This window comes from Mustela lutreola, chromosome 17 (genome assembly GCF_030435805.1).
Source record: "Mustela lutreola isolate mMusLut2 chromosome 17, mMusLut2.pri, whole genome shotgun sequence".
NCBI lineage: Eukaryota > Metazoa > Chordata > Mammalia > Carnivora > Mustelidae > Mustela > Mustela lutreola.
The window spans coordinates 7,870,548-7,890,433 of NC_081306.1; the positions used below are offsets into that span (position 1 = coordinate 7,870,548).

Consider the following 19,886-nt stretch of genomic DNA (forward strand, 5'->3'; position numbering starts at 1 on the left):
TGTGTGTACATGTATCTGTCATCGACATGCATATATTTCCTAACTCTGCTTTAAGGGTCTAGAAGCAAAGACACCCCAGTACCAAATGCATACCCAGTGCCCAGCTCTCGGTTTCTAATACCAAGATGAAACCGAGTATCTTGTGCCAGCAAGGAAGAAAATGCTCAAAAAAATTATGAGTCCATGTCACAAGGACAAAGGAGCCAACTTGAAGGGGCTACCATTAGCCAAATCTGTGAAGTTTGGAAACCAAAACAATTTAATACAATTGTAAATTATAAACCACTGAAGTAAACAGGAATACTGAATGAATGAATGAATGAATGATACGTATTATAAAGGAAGGGTTCATTCTTTTGTTGTCCATCTGTCCTTTATATTTATAGTAAAATATGTTTTACATAAACATATATATAAACATATTTATATAAAACATTTTACTATAAAAATGAAAATGATACACATTTTTAGCAGCATAATTTTTATTTTTTTATATATTTTATCCATAGAACTTTTATAGTATCAAAATCAGAAAACTTAGAGAAGGAAACAGGAAAGTAATTTGTGGCCCTTAATTTTAGCTGGTTCATTTTGCTGTTTTTCCATTTAATGTTTAAATTTGTGCACATGCACACCAATTTCTTTAGAAAGCTTTCTCAGACTTTCCTTTTTTTTAAAAAAGATTTTATTTATTTATTCGACAGAGAGAGATCACAAGTAGGCAGAGAGGCAGGCAGAGAGAGAGAGAGGAGGAGGCAGGCTCCCTGCTGAGCAGAGAGCCCGATGCGAGACTCGATCCCAGGACCCTGAGATCATGACCTGAGCCAAAGGCAGCGGCTTAACCCACTGAGCCACCCAGGTGCCCCTCAGACTTTCCTTCTTCCTGAAATGCATCATTTTAAAAACTTTTTAGTAGGGTTTTTTGGTATAAAATGTTCTTCTTTATCTGAAAAGATACTTCTTCCACTTTCATTTTGATACAGTTTTGCTGGGTAGACTTTTATAAGTTGAAAGTCACCTTCTGTTGGTACTTTGAAGATATGCTTTCACTGTCCTCAGATTCCTACTGTTGCTGTTGAGAAATTGGCTTATTGCTCTTTGAAGGTGATCTTCTCTCTGGCTTGCTACCAATATATCTGTTTGGGAGGTAATAAATACAATTTCCCTGCAATATGTCTAAATGCGATTTCTTTCTTTTTTCTAATGTGATTCCTTATTATATTTATCCTGCTTATAATTCACTTAGCCACCTGAACCTGTGTTCACATAGCTCTGGTTAGTGGAAGAGGTATCCTTTCTCCTGTTCAAAAGACATTAGTCCATGGGATGTCACTTTTTCTGCCTTCTTAGCAATTCTTTATTATTATTTACATTCTATTCTGTATTTTTAGCTCTCCCTTTCTCCTGGCTCTTTCCTTGGAAGCTTCTAGCACTTCCTTTGAGAAAATGAAAATAGTAAAAAAAAAGAATGGAGATAATAAAAGTCGCTGACATATTCCACTTAAGGAGGTCCCCTCAGCTCCAGCCCTTAAGCAGAATCTCCAAACTCAGACGCATCCTCAGCCGAGGTATTCCATGCTATCTCGCTTCCCACGAAAAATCAGGACTCTTGCTTATAGAGTGCTGAGTAACAATTAGTAAATATGAAGGAAGTGCTAGAGCTGGAAACCATCATTGTGCAACCATTACATAGGAATCAAAAATTTTTGCTAAATGTAAGAGGGGAAGTTTTGATGAAAAGCAGGATACGTGCTTTCCTTAAAATTATCTCCTCATATTACTTATTAGAAGGAACAAAAGTAGTAAATCTATTGTGGAGAAAGCAGATAGTATCTTGCTAAGGTCATCAAAATAAACAGTACAAAATAAAGGACAGATGGACAACATGTGCTCTGAATGTGATACCCTGAAAAGGAAACATGACTTAAAGTAGTTTGGTAAAGAATGCATAACCTGTATCTAATCATGGGGAAACAAACCCATAATGAGGAACATTCTGGAAGGGAAGACATGCAACATGTATTACTTAAAAATTACCATGAAAGACAAAGAGAGAAAGGTCGAGAGATATATCCAGATTAAAGGGAACTAAAAATATAGGACAACTAAATGCAATATGTGACCCTAGTATGTACTGCTCTGAAGGAAAAAGAAATGCTAAAGGACATTATTGGATCAACTAAGAAAATTGGAATACAGATGAAATTACAGAAAGGTACTGTAACAATATTAACTTTATAGAAGTTTATTATAGTTACATAAGAGAATATTTCTGTTCTCAGGAAATATACATTGAAGGATCTAGAGGAAAATGACCATAATCTATGATGTGATCAAATGGTTTAAAAAATAAAAGGTCATATAGAAAGAGGAAGATAGAAACAGCAAAAAGAGCCTAAGCATGCCCGCACACACACAGATAGAGCAAATGGGGCACAACAACAACAGACGATGAATATAGATAGAAGGTATATGCCACCATTCGTGCAAATCTTCTGTAAGTTTGAAATTCTTTCCAGATAAAACTAAAATACATACATACATACATACATACATACATACATACATACATATATAAATCTGAACAAGCTGACCTAAGTTCGTGCTGCAATACATCCCTTCAACTTTACACATACAGCAATAATAGATAAAATTTAAGAACAGAAAACCAAAAAAATAAAGTTAGGCTAAACTAAGATAAACATCTATATAAGTTAGAAGAACAGAAACTCAAAGTGGTGTGGAAATACCAAAGGTGGGGTCTACAGGCAGACATTGACAGCTGACAGTTCTGCTCCTGTGGGGTAATTGGAAATAAAAGTGCTCCTTACAAGATGTGAGACAAAAGCCAGACTTGATAATGGTAGCCAGTGTTGTTGATGAAAAAAAGCTTGGGGCTTAGTATGAATTGCAAAGGGCTACATTCCCGTTTGCTTTGAGCATAATCTTCAAAGAGACAGCAGGTCACTCACCTCTTTATTTGAAAGGCACTTAATAGTCTGACAGTTTCTGGCAGAACAAAGTTCACTAGTTTCTGCTTCCCGGGTCAAGAAAAGGAGCTTCTGACCCATTAAGTCCAAGCACTCCAAAACACTGTGAAGAAGTATAGAGATCAGGGAAGTGTTTTCCCTAACCTAAGACTTACTTCTCTACTTGCACTGTCTAAATAAGGCAGCCACTAGCAACATGTGGCTATTTAAATTAAGGTTGATATAAAATAAAATTACAATTCAGTTCCTCAATATGCATTAGTCACACATACTGTACTGTGTGGACCTTACTGGACACCACAGACCTAAAACAATTCCATCACTGCAAAAGTCATAATGGACAGTATTGCTCTATATTTAGGGGAAGGACAGAGAAACAAGAAAAATACTCAAAGCTCTCTAACAAGTTTATACTCTAAGGCTCTGATACATTTATTATGGTGTGGTGGTCAACTCCTTCCAGGCCTGTTTTTTGTTTTTCCCTAATCTTGGCAATACACTAAGGCTATAGTTGATTCTTCTAATCAAAATACCCAGGAGTCTATCATCTTGCCTAACGCTACTCAGTTCACTATATTTCAGTGTCTTCCTTTTTGGTAAAAGAGTTATTTTAAGACCAGTCACTACATTTAGAAAGTAAGAAAAATAAATAGGTACTATTTAGGGTGGAAGGTGGTATTTTTCCCTCTGTGGTTTTTGTGACAGTAGAATGTTATTTATACTATTGGTAAATAATTTTCAATAGACTCAAAAAGGGAAAAATTTGCAGGTTGTCTAAATAAGAAACCAGATATTCTTGTTTTTGTTCTTGTTGAGAACTGAAAAATATTACCTTGTATTTGGCTGATAAACTATTTCTGCTGTATTTCTCAGCTCTTGGCCTGTTGCTAGCAATTCTTGGTGACTAGCTAGTGCTTCCAGATTTAGTTCTGCAATCTTGAAGAAAATAAAGTGGTAAAAATCATCTAATTTCCTGCAAAGCATTTGAGGCTTGAAAAACAAAACACCACAAAGCAAAAAAAAATCCAAGAAAAACTCACTCAAGTGGTGTTCTCTACTTCTGTAGACAGTGGCTTTGCCATTGCCATAGTCCCAGGTTGGCTTCAGTAGCTACCAGATGGTTTCTGACCGCTTAGCCAAGAATGACAATCTGTTACCAGCTGCTGATGTTGTGACATGAATATGGGAAAGGGCCAAGCAGGGCTACGTATAAAGGGATGGCATTCCGGCTCATGCTGATCCCACAGCCGGGCACTTAAAAGTTACTTGTTAACAGGCCATTTTTGGAAATTATAAAAGAATGGCTTTTATAGCAACAACAAAAAAAGACCTTTTATTGGTTTAATACAAAACCAGTTTATTCTTCTTCCATAAAGTGGGAGACCACTTGGGAGTTGCAATGCAGAGAGTGAGAAACAAACTACTATCATTATTTATACATGTATGTTATAAGACATTTTAGAATGTCTTTCTACCACTGTGACACAAAATACTATTCTGGATGCTTAGGATCCCACACAGACTACAGTGTATTTCACAGTGGAGTTATGATAGAACATACCATGCAATGGGACAACCTAGTAAGTTGGAATGCATTGTAACAAGGTATGTAAGAAACTGTCTCCTTCAAGGTTTCCCTCATGTGCTGTCCTAATCTACACCCACTGAACTGCTGCTGAAACGGCATGCTTCCCCCACCCCAAAAGAGCAAAATCTATGTAGATCTTTCATAATTATTATTATAATTATCAGCATACAATGAGCCACACATTATTGTGCTTAATATATTCAAGGCACTGCACTACTAGCTTTATATAAGATACCTCATTTACACGCACCAATATCTCACAGAAATGTGTTTCCATTTTACAGATGTAGTAACTGAATTTCTTTGGAGAAATTGACCCAGATTATGTAGCTAAACATAGTACTATCTTTTTTTCCCTTTAAGATTTTAAAATAATCTCTATATCCAACATGTGGCTCAAACTCACAACCCCCAGAGATCAAGAGTTACATGCTCCACTGACTGAACAAGGCAGGTGCCCCATACCATCTTTATTTAAAAACAGATAAGCCCATACTTAACTATTACATTATGCTAGTCATACAGGTCTTAATTTTGAATGCTCAGCTTGAATTACACTCCTATTTTTTTTAAAGAAAGGTAACAACAGGAAATGATTATCTGTGACTATCTGTTCTAGTCTCATAATTTTAAGAAAAGCAAACACACAGGTCAAATATACTAACCTTCCTTGGGCCATACTTAAGGAAATACCGGGCCAATTCAAGGGTTGTTCTAGCATCTTCTGTGGCATCATGACCAAGCCTATCTGGACACTGTATATCCTTCCTGGAAATTCAAGACAAAATTGACTTACTCAACAGCATTTTCAATGATCGGTTCTTCCAACCACCTCTAATAGTCTGGTTATATGTAAAATTTCAGCAATCTGATAATCAGATTTTATCACAACAATCAAGATTACTTTATTCCTAAATGCCAGGAGAGTACGTGAAGTGAGAGGCACTGATGACGCACAATCATCAGGAATGGCTTTATCTACAGCATCTGGACAAAAGGCTACCCAATAAAGTCTCTGGCCACTCCCCAGTGAACCCTTTTGCCTCAGTCTTTTAGATGTAACCACTATTTAAAGCTACCTTCCAGAAATTTTATATAGGTACTTAAATTTTTTCTTGGTCGTTTTCAAAAACCTTAAAAAAGTACAAATGTTTGTGTCTATAAACTTATCTAAATCTAATCTGTATCATACTGATAATTTAGGCATATACAGATCTTCTTCCGCATCTCCATTTTATTCTCAGTAGTACTTTCAGAGGTTTCCTTATTAGCACATATAGACCCATAACATTCTTTTAACAATAACAAAGTATTCAATAATACAGATAAACTTAATTTATTTAACCACTCCTAGAGAATATTTGCAGTTTTGGGCTGTTTTAAACCATAGTATAATGAACATCCTTGTACACAAGTGTTTGTGCATAACAGAATACATTCTATATAGGAACATTATGTCTTCAAATTCTGGTTAAGTTTTCAATTAGTTCTGTCTAGTTTATCTATCAACTCTTCAGAGTGCATGTAAACCCCTTCTATATTCCCATAATTTCTTTATCTCTGAGTCCTACTTCTCTGGAATTGGGATCCCAGGATTCACAAGAAATGAAAGGAATAATGTTTACAGACATTAAGAGGGAGAACAGAGACCCTGAATTTTGCAATATGCATTAAATAAGAAATTATATGTCAACTTACAGGCAACTTGTCAGGACAATGTTATAATATACAAACAACCTACCCCAAAACAGCTTTGGCTAAGAACTTTAGCTTAAATCTTCTGCCCTGCTCTCTGACATAAAGCAATGATGTATCAATAACATATGGATGTATCATCTGAGGAGGAAAGAGAACAGAATGAGTAGCATCCTATGTTAAAGGAAAAAACAAGTGGACTGGGGGAATAAAAGAATCCAAGACTTTAGATTTGAAATAAAACGAAAAGGCATATAAAGTGGAAAAACTCAAATCAGATACTCACTTTCAGTGCTCTGAGATCCAAGTCTAAGGAATGGCCCACTAACACAGCATCAGGAGGAAGCAGTGCTTTTAAATGTCTCTGTACATCTTTGAGTTTGGTGGTCACTGGATTAAGAATCTTCTTTGTGATTCCCGAAAAGCTTTTAATAAAAAACCAGAAATGGACAGATCAGGATATTAATAGGTTTTCCTCCCTGGAAAGTCATTTCAAAAAGAGTATTTTTAAAAACTAATACATGCTCAGTGTAAGAAGGTTGAAAATACAGATTAAGAGGAAATTTTAAATAACCCAAAATCCCATGACCCAGAGATGATCACTGTTTACATTTTAGTAAATATCCTTTCATATTTTTTGGATACATATATTCATGTGTTGTGGACAGATTTACTTTAAAGATTTACTTATTTGAGAGAGAAAAGAGAACCAGAAAAAGAGAGAGAGAGAAAATCCTCAAGCAGACTCCCCACTGAGCACGAAGCCTGATGCAAGGCTCTATCCCAAGACCCTGAGATCATGACCTAAGTTGAAATCAAGAGTCGGACGCTTAACTGAATGAGCCATCCAGGCATGCCCATGTATATATTTTATTTTTATAAAAATGCAATCATAATGCATGTTATTTTTGAACATGATTTTATCATTTGCCATTTAATGATAATGATATCATTAACAAGTTTTCACATCCTTTTAAATGGTTAGAGTATTCCATTATGTGGATTTCAGAGTTTGACCAATCCCCTACTTTCAGATGTTTATATTCCCATATTTTTGAAATATTGTGACAAACATGCTTATACATACATCTTTGCCACAAATGACTGTTCCCTAAGAATACTAATTAGGTCTACTAATAAGGGAGGGCAGAAGGCAAGGTGAAAAATACCTGGTGAGGTAGTCCAGAATCTTGTTGTCAGGTTTAACAAGTTCATCCATTACACAGCAGCCTCCTTCAGCAACCAGTGAGATGCGGGTTAGCTCTCTCCCCTTGGATGTGAGGCACTGAAAGAACAGGCCATTGTCAGACTGCTGAACTGTGGAAGCTCTGGCTTGCTCTCCTTATTCACAGTATCTCAACTGCCATGAACTATCATCTACTGGGGTGCCAGTAACAATGGCACGGCCTTTGCTAACTAGAGAGCCCAGTATGAATGAAATTAAAGCTAGAGACTGCTGAACATTTCATCTAATTGCTCTGAAAAGGATGTGCTGAAGGAAGATGGATAGAAATAACATCATTCATCATCTTACCATTTATTGTTATGACATCCCCGTATTAGCTGAGTACCACAAGAAAGTAATTTTTAATTAGTGCATCTAATGCAATACTTAGCATTCTACATACACCACCTCATAGTAACATGATGAGGTACCTCTCTTATTATCCCCACTTCACAGACAGAGAAGTTGAGAATGAGAGGTTACAGAATTTGTCCAAGGTGACAACACCAATAGCCAAGACCAGGATACATACACACTCTGACATGAGACTTGAAAACTTTAGCTCTTAGCCACTCTGTTAAGAAACAGAGACTGGTACCTGAGTACTGATAGGGGATGCCCTGTCTTTGGAAAGAGACTTACTAATGAGACACAGTAAAACACAAAGGGAACTTGAGGGAAATCCTACTTCTTTTCTTTTCTAAAGATTTTATTTATTTGACAGAGAGATCACAAGTAGGCAGAGAGGCAGGCAGAGAGAGAGAGAGAGAGGGAAGCAGGCTCCCTGCTCCCTGCTCCCTGCCCGATGCAGGACTCGATCCCAGGACCCTGAGATCATGACCTGAGATGAAGGCAGCAGCTTAAACCACTGAGCCACCCAGGTGCCCAAAGGAAATCCTACTTCTCATCTTAAATGTGTAAAACTAGCCAAACCCATGTAATTGAGTCAAACTCTCTAGGGGAACAATAACAAAACACCTGTTCAAAAGACAGAGTAAACTTACATAATTGACAGATTTGATTAAACATAACTAGTTAGAAAACTTATGTGATATTTATTCTTTTTTGGGGGGGTGATATTTATTCTTGATAAATCTGGAACAAATATCCAAGTTTTCTAAAATGTGAGTAAAAGGGTCTACTTTCAGTTATTTAAACCAAAATAGTAGAACTAAATGCACTAGTTCACTAGTGCATTAGACTCAAGAAATCATGTACTGGACTCTAGTTTGTAACCTTCCAGTTGAAACATTAAAAGTAGTACTTACCATTTCACAGTCAAGTCCAAAGAGAGGACTGCTGTCTGTCACAGAACCATTACATTTGGTAGGTACAAAGTTTTCACAGTCAGGAAAACCTAGGAGGAAAAGAAACTAAAAATCTGCCTTTAAAACTAGAGAAGATAAACAACACTTTTAGATTCATTCACCAAGGGAAAACCAAAATACCAAATTTGCTGGACACCTTCTCTGTTAGACACTTGAAATATAAAAATTATATGAGAGACAATGTTGGTCCTCAAGTTTTTCTCCATCTGCTCATTTTTATACTCTTGGAGAATACTACAGGCTGCCCTTATAGGGAATAATAGGGCCTAGACATCATGGCAGTTACCAAGTAACAATTTTCCCTCCATATGAGGAAAGAGATTATAATTAAATTGTAGCTGGGGCGTCTGGGTGGCTCAGTCAGTTAAACACCCAACTTGATTTTGGCTCAGGTCATGATCTCAGGATTGTGCGATCAAACCCTGCATGGACTTCACAATGGATGTGGAGCATGCTTAAGTTTCTCTCCGTCCCTCCTCCTGTGTGCACACACACCCTCTCTCTTTCTAAAAACCCAAACCAAAAAAAATTAAAAAACACCTAAATTTTGGCTAAATCCCAAGTCACTGGACCTTTTCATGTAGGCGCTAAGAGGATGAATAAAGTATGCAGAAACTACATGTAGTATCTTTCCTTCCTAAATAAAGAAAAAGTAGGAACAAAATTCCACCATAGTAGAGATCTAAAAGGATTTCACTGTAGGCAAGGAGTAATAGCCACCATGTATACCTCTGCACCCAACTCTATCCTTGAGACTTCCCTGAGATCTTTACTCAGAATACGCTTGCATTTTTTTGCAATCACAGACTGAAAATTCCCTATAGGAACATACCTATAGGCTTAAGGTACCCCTTCCATTGTGTACCCTTAGTTAATAACAAGGAATATTCAGCGCAGAGTTCCCAAAGTGTTTGAACCATTGAAGATTTCCTACCTTCAGACAGAGGCTTAAACAGTAAAATTACCTAGGTTTTGTGTGACAAGAAACAAAGTACAGTGTGAGAAACTTTGACCAGTTTCTGTGTCATAGTACCTCAAAACTGCTAATTACAAATAAAAGAATCAAGATATGGTCTAGATCAGAAAAGAGAGGCATCCCCAAATCTGGGAGACATTATACTTGCTGCTCTTATCTAGAGGATTAGTAGTAATAATAATAAACAATAACTTTTCAAATGCACTATGTGCCACCCACCATGCTAAGTACTTTTATATACATTAACTCATTTAATCCCCATGGCAATCCATGATATATGAGCTATTAACTCCATTTTACAGATGGTAAATGAAAAGATATTCAACATCATCAGCCATTAGAGAAATAGAAATTGAAATCATGATATATTGCCTCAAACCACCTTAAAAGATACAATAAAAAAGAGAATAACAAGTTGTTCATAAGAATGTACAGAAACTGAAACCCTTATACATTGCTGGAAGGAATGTAAAATGATGCAGCTGCTCTGGAAAAAGTCTGATAGTTCTTCAGAAGGTTAAACAATTACCATATGACCCAGCAATTCTACCTATGTATATATTTCCCCAAAATGAAAACAGATGTCCACAAAACAACTTGTACCTGAATGTTCATAATATATTCATAATAACCAAATGGGGAAATAACCCAAATGTCCATCAACTAATGAAAGCATAAAATGTTGCATATCCATATATAGAATACCTTTAGAATGAAAATAAATGAAGGTGACAGACGGCAGCTACTTACTGAGTACAACAAAATTACAGAGCTGTCAAATCACTATGCTGTATACCTGAAACTAATGTAACATTGTGTGTCAACCACCAATACTTCACTAAAAAAAATAATTGCTAGTTAAGTCTTAAAAAAATAATAAGTAGGATAAACTGAAAGATACAAGTTTCCAGATATGGACGGTGCCACACATACTATTTTCAAACTAAATTTTATATATATATATATACACACACACACACACATATATATTTCAGATTAAATATATCATCAGATTAAACATATAAAAATACATTTATATATAAAAATAAGTATATATATATATATATATAACCAAATATAAATGTAAATATCAGATTAAATATAAACCAACCTTGTAATGGAAAGTGAAATGTTTTCATTTCCTCCTTTGTGAGAAGGCATCTGGTTAAGCCCACTTTCTTAGAGCCATACTTTTGAATAACAGGGTCATTCTGCAGGTTGACGCTGACTTTTGAACTGGCAGAAGGTAAAGACCCTGAAATAAAAAGAACAATTAGGGATGCCTGGGTGGCTCAGTTGGTTAAGCAGCTGCCTTCGGCTCAGGTCATGATCCCAGTGTCCTGGGATCGAGTCCCGCATCGGGCTCCTTGCTCGGCAGGGAGCCTGCTTCTCCCTCTGCCTCTGCCTGCCATTCTGTTTGCCTGTGCTCGCTCTCTCCCCCTCTCTCTCTGATAAATAAATAAAATCTTAAAAAAAAAAAAAACAATTAAACTTATGTCAGAATGTCTGTTTAAGAAGGGACACCTGAGTGGCTCAGTCTGTGAAGTGTCCAACTTGATTTCTGCTCAGGTTGTTATCTCAGAGTCATGGGATCAACCCATTGGGTTCTGTGCTCAGCATGGAGCCTGCCTATTCCTCTGCCTCTGCTCCTTCACACTCCCCTGACCACCATCCAGCTTGCATTCTCTTTCTTTTAAAATAAATAAAATCTTAAGGGAAAAAAAAAAAGTACACAAGAAAAACTGATAGAACACAGTGATAGAATAATTCAATTCAGTCAACAAATTTTTACTAAGTACTTATATGCCTGGCATTATTCTATCCACTTGAGATTCCTCAATGAACAAAGTCAACAAAATTCTCCATGAACTGAAATTGTTTCTGAAACAGAAATTCTTTTCTGTTTAAAGTAGTTGGGAAGATGGGACAATAGAAAAATATATAATATGTCAGGTAAAGATAAGGACTACAGAGAAAAATAAAGAAGGGAAAAGAGGAGAGGGTGACTGAGGCAGGAAAAGGATTACCGTCATAGATTTTATTTTCGGGGAAGACCTCTCTGATAAAGTGACAAGTGAATAGATATTTATGGGAACCAAGGGAACGAGCTATACAGACTGGGTATGGGGAGCCAAAAGAAAAGTAATTCTAAAATTCAAGACTGTTGGGGAGCCTGGGTGACTCAGTGGGTTAAAGCCTCTGCCTTCAGCTCAGGTCATGATCCCGGGGTCCTGGGATCAAGCCCTGCATCAGATTCTCTGCTCAGTGGGGAGACTACTCCCCCCCCCTCTCTTTGCCTGCTGCTCTGCCTACTCGTGATTTGTCAAATAAATAAAATCTAAAAAAAAAAAAAAATTCAATAGGAAGCAGATAGAGGAGATAAGAATCCCTGGCTACTCCTCACCATTTTCATGTCTCCTCAATGTAACTACTCAATTATTTCTGAACACACAAAAAAGCATCACTGAACAATACTTACCTTACTATATCTAATGAACTCTAACAAGTTCTTTTCTATTGCATCACTTACCTGAAAAAGGAAGGTTAACTACAACTTTCTCATGGATACAACCCATTGTTTGAAAAACACGGGGCGCCTGGTGGCTCAGTGGGTTAAAGCCTCTGCCTTCGGCTCAGGTCATGATCCCAGGGTCCTGGGATCGAGCCCCGCATCGGGCTCTCTGCTCCGCAGGGAGCCTGCTTTCCCCTCTCTCTCTGCCTGCCTCTCTGCCTACGTGTGGTCTCTGTCTGTCAAATAAATAAATAAAATATTTAAAAAAAAAAAAGAAAAAGAAAAACACTGCCATCATGGATAGTTTTAGATGGCTGGCATCTAAACCTTCTGCCTATTCCCCACTGTGGGTAGTATTAAGGATGTCCTTTACATTAGTCAAAGGCAAGACCTACCTTCCCATCTGTGCACTCGTAGGTACAAAGACCCACTGACAGTTTAAAAATTATTCACAGTAATTTCTAAGAGTCCAATGTTAAGTGATATGCAGAGATAGCCTTTTCTTTTTTTTTTTTTTTTTTTTTTTTTTTTTAAAGATTTTATTTATTTATTTGACAGAGAGAAATCACAAGTAGATGGAGAGGCAGGCAGAGAGAGAGGAAGGGAAGCAGGCTCCCCGCTGAGCAGAGAGCCCGATGCGGGACTCGACCCCAGGACCCTGAGATCATGACCCGAGCCGAAGGCAGCGGCCCAACCCACTGAGCCACCCAGGCGCCCGAGATAGCCTTTTCTATCTCACCTAACCAGATGGCTCCTGGGACATGAATATTGGCTATATGGTTCCTGCTCTTCATCCTCCCTAGGTACTTATCCATTTTATTCTTTAAAAACAAAACAAAACAAAACAAAAACAAAAACAAAAAACTGCTCTTCTGTTTAAGGTAGTTAGAATTGACCTTTGTTGTTTGCAAGTATAAACTTGACCGATAAACCCACAGCATATCCAGAATGTCTTTTAGAACGAGCAAATCATCAAACTAGAGTCACAACCATACCTCCCACCATCTTGGATAGATCTCCTGTTGTTTGCTTCTTTTGCAGTCCAATGATATCAGCTAGAAAATTAGATGATGGTGGTGGCAAGCGGAATTTCTGTAAGTACATACCAAGTTTTTATAAAAATGCTTGAAAGCAGTTAAAATATTGTCAAAGACTTGCACTTTTATTGTCAGCTGAGTACTAAGAAACGTTTGGACCTTAACTATTCTATTTGTATTACAAAATGAGGACTATCTCCTTAATGTGTAAAAGTGACTGGGTAATAATAATTTTTAAAAAGTGGCCAAGTAAGTGAAGCCACCTTTATCCTACCCCCAGATATTTTCTTTGGTTCTGATTACACGCCGGAAACAAAAACAAGCATTACACAAATGTGTAACTCAGAAGAAGAAAGTCCCTTATATTTTTGAAAGCACTTCTGTATCTATTACTTTAGTGGACAGCTTGCCAGGTAGTTAATACAGATGACACAGCAAAGCTGAAAGGTTGAGATCTCCAGCCTTAGGCCCACCTGTGCTGAAATTTCAGCTCCACCACTTCTAGCTATAACCTGGACAAGTTATTCAGTTTCCTCACATATAAAAGATATTTTTATCTCTCACAGAAGTACTTTAAGAATTAAAGATGATGCACACAGATTGATTGATGTAGGTCCTAGCATGTATGTACCCTTTGATAAATGAAAGCAAAAAAGAAAATGGAGACCCAAAGAGATTAGGACTCACCAACTCAAATCCCTCAGAGGTAAATGGATGAAACAGTCCAATAAAGACTGGAGGTGGCTATGGGAAGGAAAACAAGGAGCACATGCCTCTTCTAAAGATGACAGCTGCTATTCAGCTCCAGATACTGTTCTAAGGATGTCCAATTTTGTGATGTTGTCAGGAGGCCAAAAAACACAGACTTACATAGAGTTTTTAATTTTTAAAAACATCATAGCCTGAATAAAATAGGAAGAATCAGCCTGGGAACTATATATAGATTATAATCTGGTAATAAATATTTTGCCTAAATTATCAAAGAAAATCAGAGGCAAACCTAATCTCAACAGGAGAGCTCTGAATCTTAATCTTTCTTGCTTTCTACAACCTCTACTGCTTGTTCAATAAGGTTGCCTGAGAGCAGTTTGAGACGTGCACTAGTCTCTGGATGAGAGGACTCAACTCAGGCCCTAATACAAAGTTTTCTTAACTTACATGTCTGAATGCCTTTCGGAGAAATCCAAACTCCAAGTAGAACCTGTAAAAGTGTAGCTGGCTCATTCCCTGCAGTACAAAAACCACCACGTTGTTCAGGTGGTTTTGGTGAAAAAGCTGGCACCAGCTGTTGAAAAATCAAACCAATACAGCTAAAGGTGATATCATCAAGTCAGGTATAGACATATAAAAGGGAAGTGTGGAAGAAAAAGTAGTGAACAACAGTTAATGAAATTTACCATTTACCATTACTCAGTGACTGCCCAGCAAAGAACAGCTACTATTGTACAGAATTCAAATAAGATAATTGTTCACTGCATTCAAATCAATTAGGATAACAAGGGAAACACAATATATTCAAATTTAAAATCCTATTACGATTTGTTTTAAATTGGAAATAAACTCATTTTACAAAGGCATATCCTCAAAATCCCTACCTGCTGTGTCCTTCCTTTTTTTTTTTTTTTTTAAAGATTTTATTTATTTATTTGACAGAGAGAAATCACAAGTAGATGGAGAGGTAGGCAGAGAGAGACAGAGGGAAGCAGGCCCCTGCCGAGCAGAGAGCCCGATGCGGGACTCGATCCCAGGACCCTGAGATCATGACCTGAGCCGAAGGCAGCGGCTTAACCCACTGAGCCACCCAGGCGCCCCTGCTGAGTTCTTCCTAAGCTAATAATCACATGACTAGCTTTAAGAAAGCCAGTTTCAGATAAATTGACAGACTACTGGTAATATTTGTTAATGGAGAAGATGGCTTTTGAGTTATCTAGTCAATCTCTCTCACATAGGTATGTCTGAAAAACTGAAAAGTTTTGTAAAATTTTTACTGGTACATATACAAAAGCAATTTTCTTTAGACATTTAACAGTGGCATTGACGGTATCAGAATAATAAAATTGTCTTTGTTTCTTAATGTGAAAGGAACAAAAAAGATGAACTGGGATACTTAACCATGATCATGGTATTTCAATTGGGTAACCCCTAATGGACTAGGGGTTACAAACCAAAATGCCTTTAAATGGTGTTGGGAAAGATCACTGAAATGACATGACTGCCTGCAGATATGTCAACTAGCCCCGGCACCTGAAGGCTCCTCACCCCTTCTCCTCTGTCCTTGGAATGTGGGTTCTGCTTATCTTTCCTGATCCCAGAGGCTGCTCCAAGGACACAGCCTTGAAAGAGTGATGTGGTGTTGAAAATACCTGCATGGTTCATAGGACTGAACCTAGTTAAGGCCTCTATATACACTTTTTTAAGATTTGGCAGGCACATGTAGGAATCCATTTGTCTTCCTCCTGCCACAGACAAGCCTTATATGCAAGTTCCCTTCATTTATTAAACTGCCACTTAGCAACCTGGCACAGCCTGCCTCTTTCTTCAGTCTCTCCCTACCCTCCAGTAACTGTGCTGGGTATCAGTTTATACCCAGGAAGCTCCCAAGAGGGTTGCAAACCAAAAAGCAGCCAGACAGATAATGTAAATAAGGGAAACAGGCCTTATTTACCAGTAAGTGGTACACTAAAGTATACATGCCCCATCTATAAGGGGAAGGCTACTATTCAGCTTTGACAAATTGTTGCCATTTGGGAATAGAGGAACAATTGCCAGATCTTAAGAATTTTTGGAAGAGATAAATTATCTGGATTTTAATAAAGGAATTACCAAATTAAATGTTGGCAACACCTGCAAAGAAAAAATGTAGGGGTAGCCTGGGTGACTCAGTTGGTTAGGCATCCGACTCTTGATCATGATTTCAGAGTTATGAGACTGAGCTCCGCATCAGGCTCCACACTGGGATTGCAGTCTGCTTGGGATTCTCTCTCTCCCTCCCCCTCTGCCCCTCCTCCACCATTAAAAAAAAAGAAAAAGTTTAGGACATTCTGTATGGCAAACAAATAATGTCAATTAAGGAATATGTGACCCTCTATACACTAGTTTGAAACCTTGGGTCTATACCCCCCATTTAAGTTCATCTCATACCTGGGTTTAGGAACACTGGATTTGCCCAGAACTGCATACTTCAGCAATTCACATAACTGGTCGTGGGTTACTTCACAGTTTTCAGCAAATAAAATGGTAGATAAGCGGGCTTTCTGCAAAGATATATCAAGTAATTAACAATCAAGACTACTGGAGCGTCAGGGTGGCTCAGTCAGTCGAGTGTCCAACTCTTGATTTTGACTCAGGTCATGATCTCAGGGTCTTTGGATTGAGCACCCCCCCATGTTGGGAATCCCCACTCAGCAGGGAGTCTGCTCCTCTCCCTCCTCCACTGTCCCTCCCCCGCACACATGCTTGCTCTCGATCTCTCTAAAATAAATAAATCTTAAAAAAAAAATTAGGACTGGGGGTGCCTGGGTGGCTCAGTTGGTTAAGCTGAGTCTTGGGATCAAACTCCTCAACAGGCTTCCTACTCAGCAGGGAGTCTCTTTCTTTCTCTCCTGCCCCTCCCACCATTCATTCTCTAATAGATAAACAAAATATTACAAAAAAAATTAGAACTATTGAGAACAGGATCATAGCAAAGCAAATTATATGCAGATATAAGGAGGGATCTAATTAATTGGAAATGAAGGTCTAAAACAACAACCTGTGATATAACATTATTAATATTTAATAAACATTGGTAAGAAACCTTACTACCGATACTTGGTTTCTTGCTAGGGATAACAGAATGAATGAAACATGATGCATGCTCTCCAGTTCATTCTACTAAGAAAAAAGAAAATACAGAAATAGGTAATTCCAATACAAAGTGGGTAAGTGCTATTATAAAAGTATAGGAGTAAAGAGCCTAACTGCCTTGGGGACTAGAGAGTTTGGGGGATAGCTTCACTGATATTAAAAATACTGGGGTTGTCTTGAAAGGGGGGGAACATTGTGTCTAAACATGTCATTTTGTTTGGCTGGAACCAAGATGGCGTGTTGCAGAGCAGTAGAGATCTGTGAGTAGAGAAAAGAGGAAGTCAGGTCATAGATCAATGCGGTCTAAGCTAAGGAATCTGACATTATTCTGGGGAAACAGGGAGTTCACTAAAGCTTCTCCCTCCTAAAAAAAGGGCCTAATTCTTTATCTCTATATTATACTGCCCCTACAGAATTAGAGTATACATTCTGTTTGGTAATTAACTCTGCAACCCTCCCATCCCCCCATAATCAGTAAATATCTTTTCATATCAGTTAAATGTAACAAACACCAATTTTAATAGTCCATTCTGTAAAATTTATCTCACCACTTACAACGTATATGAAAAAAATTCCCTATTGATGACACTTTTTAAAAAAAATTATAAACAGTATCATAAGCATCCTTTCAAACATTCCTGTGTACCTAGATAAATTCTCCAGTAAGTTCCTGGTCAAAATAAGCACATACAAGTTGACCCTTGAACAACACAGGTTTAAACTGTGTAGACCCACTTATACGTAGCTCATTTCTGGTAAATATAGTATAGTACTGTAAATGTATTCTCTTTTTTTTTTCTAAGATTATTTATTTATTTGACAGAGAGAAGAGAGTGAGAGAGGGAATACAAGCAGGGGGGGACTGGGAGAGGGAGAAACAGGCTTGCCGCTGAGCAAGGAACCCGATGCAGGGCTTGATCCCAGGACCCTGGGATCATGGCCTGAGCTGAAGGCAGACGCCTAATGACTGAGCCACCCAGGTGCCCCAAATGTATTCTCTTCTTTATGCTTTTCTTAGTAACATTTTCTCTGGCTTACTTCATTGTAAGAATACAGTATATAATACATGTAATTTACAAAGAATGTGTTAACCACCTGTTTATGTTATCAGTAAGGTTTTTGGTGTACTGGTTACCTGTATTATTGATAAGGTTTCTGACTTTAAGTAGTTAAGTTTCTGGGGACTCAACAGTTACACATGGATTCTGGCCTACACAGGGCAGGGAGGGTAGATGGTGGGTTGGCACCCCAGTCCCCCATGTTGTTCAAGGGTCAACTATTTAATTGTGACAAGTACTATTAATTTTTGAAAGAATATACCAATTTATATTTACTAATCAAAAACACGAGATTGATAAAGTGAGTCTAAGTGAGGTAGGTAGGGCCTATGTGGCAGTGAGTAAATATGGTTGCCAAGTATGAGAGTCTGAGCCTGAGTGGGGGGAAGGAGGGAAGCTATAGGGGAGAGAGCTAGGACTAAGGGTGCAGAAGGATGGCTCATTGTGGGGTGTCAAAACCTGAGCGGTATGAAGGCATCCATGCAGTGGGCAGTGGACAGCAGTGAGGGCTGGTATCAGATATCAGAAAGTATGTAAGGGAAGGAGGGCACCAATACTGAGGGACAACAGTGGCCTGTCACAAGATTCAGAGCCTGAACAGGGTGAGGGTGTCCATGTACATGAAGGATAGCAGCCTGTCACAGTAGTGACAGGAGCATTCACACAGCAGGGTGGCCTGGCACATGGTGCAGGACGACAGAGCCCAAGCAAGGTGAAGAGGGAGTGGGAGTGTGGGGCAGTGGCACCATGGAGAACAGGTCAAATATACTGAAGGTAATGACAGATGTCTCACTGAATAGAGAAGGAAATTATAAACATGGAGAGAGAAAGCAAGAATGAACCTTGTGGAAACACATTGCAAGTAGAGATTTTAGTATGTATGGATAGAAAAATATTTAAATGTAAACATGTATGTGTGTGTATATACATATACAGATATATAAATACATATTTCCTAGCTTTCTTTTGGGGGTATTGACATCCCAATAGTACTGAGCACATCTAGTACCCAGAACCTTGGGTTTCTTTTCTTTTTTTTTTTTTTTTTTAAAGATTTTATTTATTTATTTGACAGAGAGAGATCACAAATAGGCAGAGAGGCAGGCAGAGAGGAGGAAGCAGACTCCCTCTGAGCAGAGAGTCTGATGCGGAACTCGATCCCAGGACCCTGAGATCATGACCTGAGCCGAAGGCAGCGGCTTAACCCACTGAGCCACCCAGGCGCCCCGAACCTTGGGTTTCTAAATGTCATTCTCTACTAAAAAGAACCAAGCATCCCCCCCCAAAAATTACTGATTCCAGCGCTGGGGCAGGAAAAGCACAGATGAGCGTGGAACACCTTTTTGTGGCAAAAAGTAAGGAAATGTTCAAAGAATTATGAGGTCATGTGCAAAGGACACAGAAGCTAGCTTAATGTTCAAATATGGGATATAAATATATCCCATAAATAAATATAGTAATAATGGATTATAACTTATTGAATGAAATAGGCAATGAGTTCATACTAATAAAAAAATGAATTAAAAGTTTAACAAGGAAGCATCTCTCCATAGAATTAGAGAAAAAGAAAACAAGAATGCAACAAATAAAATCATGTACAACCTAACAAAATACAAAGAAAGAACGTCACT

At 38.0% G+C, this 19,886-nt stretch overlaps 1 protein-coding gene across 1 annotated transcript in view; it reads right to left on the reverse strand.

The window, feature by feature from the left end:
* REXO5 (RNA exonuclease 5) overlaps positions 1-19,886 on the reverse strand; it is a 35,898-nt gene that overhangs the window by 12,996 nt on the left and 3,016 nt on the right. Inside the window, exons 2-12 of the mRNA XM_059155738.1 lie at positions 16,493-16,605; positions 14,510-14,636; positions 13,310-13,406; positions 10,914-11,057; positions 8,767-8,855; positions 7,443-7,558; positions 6,560-6,698; positions 6,320-6,414; positions 5,244-5,346; positions 3,823-3,926; positions 2,973-3,093 (exon numbers count right to left, since the gene is read on the reverse strand). Coding sequence (XP_059011721.1) covers positions 2,973-3,093; positions 3,823-3,926; positions 5,244-5,346; positions 6,320-6,414; positions 6,560-6,698; positions 7,443-7,558; positions 8,767-8,855; positions 10,914-11,057; positions 13,310-13,406; positions 14,510-14,636; positions 16,493-16,605 — 1,248 coding nt within the window. The remainder of the gene's footprint in view (positions 1-2,972; positions 3,094-3,822; positions 3,927-5,243; positions 5,347-6,319; positions 6,415-6,559; positions 6,699-7,442; positions 7,559-8,766; positions 8,856-10,913; positions 11,058-13,309; positions 13,407-14,509; positions 14,637-16,492; positions 16,606-19,886) is intronic.